Consider the following 3760-nt stretch of genomic DNA (forward strand, 5'->3'; position numbering starts at 1 on the left):
CAGCCACAATAAAATCATATTTTCATGTTTTCTTTAAAAAGAGTTTGGTATTTACATGAAATACTGGCACAATAAATAATATGTAATGTATCATGATATTCAACATTTTTTAAAAATTTTTATATTAGACAAAACAAAAATTCCTTTATATTTATAACTGAAAAAGAAAGATTAGATTTAACATTGGACCCAGTTTGTAGGTCAGGATTTATTTATTTTTTCTTCAAATAATGTTTGTTTGCTTTTGACAGACTTCTCAAGTTCCGCTGATTGATTAGGGAATGACTAAAAATATCCATGTGTCAGATATGTAATTAAAAGTGTTCCGTGTATCACGAGATGTTTAAATCATGCTGAATATCACAATCTGTGTCAGAACATATCCTGTTTGGTTTTTGAAAATGACACTTTTTCCTGTTTGATCGTCCTTCTACTGCCTTACAATGCAATCTAGTGCCTCTTCCTCGTTACTAGGGCATTGCAATAGTAAAAAACCATAATCACTGACAATCTGCTACAATCTTCAAAACTGTCAGGTGGTCCTGCTATACAGATGTACAGGTTTATGGGTTATTAGCTGGCACAGTGGTGACACACCTTGCCTTTCACCTAGTCAGCCGGGTTTGATTCCCCAATCGGACATGGAAAGGTTTATTTTAGAGTCATCAGCTGCCCGACCACGATGGTTTTATCCGAATTCCGATACCCATCGCATGCTTCCAATTGGGCCACAAGAGTGATTATTATAAGTTAGAATATTAAACTTGTTTCACAATTGTTTCTAAGATAAATAAAGATTGCTTACAATTATGGATGTACTTGCGAACAGTCATAGTATACGTAGTTGTCCCTCCCCCGAATCATAATTGTTGTCCCTCCCCCGAGTCGACAAGTGGTTGTCCCTCCCCCGAATCATAGTTAATATCCCTCCCCCGAATCATAGTTGTTGTCCCTCCCACGAGTCACAGTTGTTGTCCCTCCCACGAGTCGTAGTAGTTCTCTCTCCAGTGAGTCAACCAGTTGTTGTCCCTCCCCGAGTCATAGTTCTCATCCCTCCCCGAGTCATAGTTGTTGTCCCTCCCCAGAGTCCTAGTTCTTGTCCCTCACCGAGTTGTAGTAGTTCTCCCTCCCCAAGTCGACTAGTGGTTGTCTCTCCCAGAGTCGACAAGATGTTGTCCCTACCTGAGTCATAGTTCTTGTCCCTCACCGATTCATAGTTAATGTTCCTCCCCCGTGTTGTAGTAGTTGTCCCTCCCAGAGTCGACAAGATGTTGTCCCTCCCTGAGTCATAGTTGTTGTCCCTCCCCGAGTCGTAGTAGTTGTCCCTTCCCGAGATGTAGAAGTTGTCCCTCCCCGAGTCGTAGTAGTTGTCCCTCCCCGAGTCATAGTTGTTGTCCCTCCCCGAGTTGTAGTAGTTGTCCCTCCCCGATTCATTGTTAATGTTCCTCCCCTGAGTCATAGTTGTTGTCCCTCCCCGAGTTGTAGTAGTTGTCCCTCCCCGAGTCGTAGTAGTTGTCCCTCCTCCGAGTCATAGTTGTTGTCCCTCCCCGAGTCGTAGTAGTTGTCCCTCCCCTAGTCGACTAGTAGTTGTCCCTTCCCGAGATGTAGAAGTTGTCCCTCCCCGAGTCGTAGTAGTTGTCCCTCCCCGAGATGTAGTTGTTGTCCCTCCTCGAGTCGTAGTAGTTGTCCCTCCCCGAGTCGTAGTAGTTGTCCCTCCTCGAGTCGTAGCAGTTGTCCCTCCCCTAGTCAACTAGTAGTTGTCCCTTCCCGAGATGTAGAAGTTGTCCCTCCCCGAGTCGTAGTAGTTGTCCCTCCCCGAGATGTAGTTGTTGTCCCTCCCCGAGTCGTAGTAGTTGTCCCTCCCCGAGTCGTAGTAGTTGTCCCTCCCCGAGATGTAGTTGTTGTCCCTCCCCGAGTCGTAGTAGTTGTCCCTCCCCGAGTCGTAGTAGTTGTCCCTCCTCGAGTCGTAGCAGTTGTCCCTCCCCTAGTCAACTAGTAGTTGTCCCTTCCCGAGATGTAGAAGTTGTCCCTCCCCGAGATGTAGAAGTTGTCCCATTAGTCATGAGGGACCTCAAATATTTCATGTATATCTGTCTATGGTAGGAAATTGTTGCCATGATAGTTTAACATGCATTGTTTCTACATTTTATAAATTGCATCGCCAAAACCAATAATATTAGCAACTATCATCTTCGAAGAGGCCTAGGGTTGGTAACAAGACAGGGACAGTCAGGAAACGGAAACACAATATTTTTTTTTACCTCACAGGAAAAGACTTGCAGCTGTTAATAACAACAGCTACACCGGGGTACCCATCCCCCAAGAACGTGCACGTGTTTACTTTCATTCTCAGAGTTTCCTGTGGCATAAGCTAATTATCTATCAAGGAATGGTGGGAAAATTAGAGGATAAGGAAATAATTAATACATATATTGATGACAGTTTGGTTTATTTGTTTTAACATCCTATTAACAGCCAGGGTCATTTAAGGACATGCCTGGTTTTGGAGGTGGAGGAAAGCCGAAGTACCCAGAGAAAAACCACCGGCCTACGGTCAGTACCTGGCAACTGCCCCACACGGGTTTCGAACTCATAACCCAGAGGTGGAGGGCTAGTGATAAAGTGTCGGGACACCATGACCACTTGGCCAACGCAACCCCTATTTATGACACTAGCAGAGTATGTTGTACTTAAGAAATATTTTTTTCTGATTAGTACAAAGTATTTTTTGTTTTGATAAAAGGATTTTTTTTCCTAAGTCACAAATGATTATTATTTAATATCTACTTCTGATGTTGTCTGCATATAGATGGAGGAAAAGAGTGACCAATGTAAACTAATTTAAATACATGAAACACTAAACTATATTTCTTTGAAACAATTGCAAGTGACCACAATAATTTAAATAAATCATTCCCTGTATATTGTGTACAACATTGCCAATATTATATATCCTGTTTTCTAACCTTTCTATAACGTGTAGCACACGAACATAAACGGAAGACTTATTAACACCAGATCTGTCTGTTTACGTAGATGCCAATCCCAGGCGACAAATTCCAATGTTTTGTCTATTTTTCTATTGATTTAACGATTCGCAATACACATACATAATCTTGCTTTGTTTCCTCAATATAGGTACAATCTAATTGATAAACATTTACAATTAAATTCTTCGTTAACTTACCTGCTGGTTTTCCACTGTAAACAAGTCGATGTAAATAATCCAAGAAAGCGGGGGCGGCCTCCTATAGAAATCAGCTGATCGACGAACACAAACTTCTAAAACTTAGGTCTGTCGGTAGGCACATAGACTTGGCACGAACACACAAATATACAGTGTGTCCGTGCTCCGGTATAGTCTCGCATTGATCAAATTGAATTCATCTTCCAGTGAACACAGTTAGAAAATATGTCCACACAAATTTAGCGTAAGTTGCTCAGTTCAAAGTGTTTCAAATTTCGTTCATCCTCCCACGCAGGAAGCCATTTTGGAGGTGAATGCAATCAGATAATATTGGAGCCGCCAATTCGTATTTAGTAAAATTCCCCTTTCGTGCCATATCAAAATCAGATACCTCAAATGTAATCAAAGCATTCGGTTCATGACTTTAAAAGAAAATTATAAACATAAATATATATCGTCTGTGCCATGCTGGAAACGCGGACAAGATCGGTAATCGGAAGAAATCGATTGCTGCGGTAGCTTAGCGATGATTTACGTAATCCTTTGACGTCATAAGGGATATCCCTAGGACGA

The 3760-nt window shown here is 41.9% G+C and overlaps 1 protein-coding gene across 1 annotated transcript; it reads right to left on the reverse strand.

Annotated features, from left to right (window-relative positions):
* Positions 1-1012: 1012 nt before the first annotated feature.
* On the reverse strand, positions 1013-1459 carry LOC117317485. The gene has a single exon (XM_033872295.1). It carries the CDS (start codon positions 1457-1459, stop codon positions 1013-1015), a length of 447 nt encoding a protein of 148 aa, XP_033728186.1.
* Positions 1460-3760: the final 2301 nt, after the last annotated feature.

Source organism: Pecten maximus, chromosome 19, assembly GCF_902652985.1.
Source record: "Pecten maximus chromosome 19, xPecMax1.1, whole genome shotgun sequence".
NCBI classification, from domain to species: domain Eukaryota; kingdom Metazoa; phylum Mollusca; class Bivalvia; order Pectinida; family Pectinidae; genus Pecten; species Pecten maximus.

Bases quoted from the DNA above. Each gene is read 5' to 3' on its own strand.
- LOC117317485 (XM_033872295.1), bottom strand. From the start codon at position 1,459: ATGACTCAGGGGAGGAACATTAACAATGAATCGGGGAGGGACAACTAC.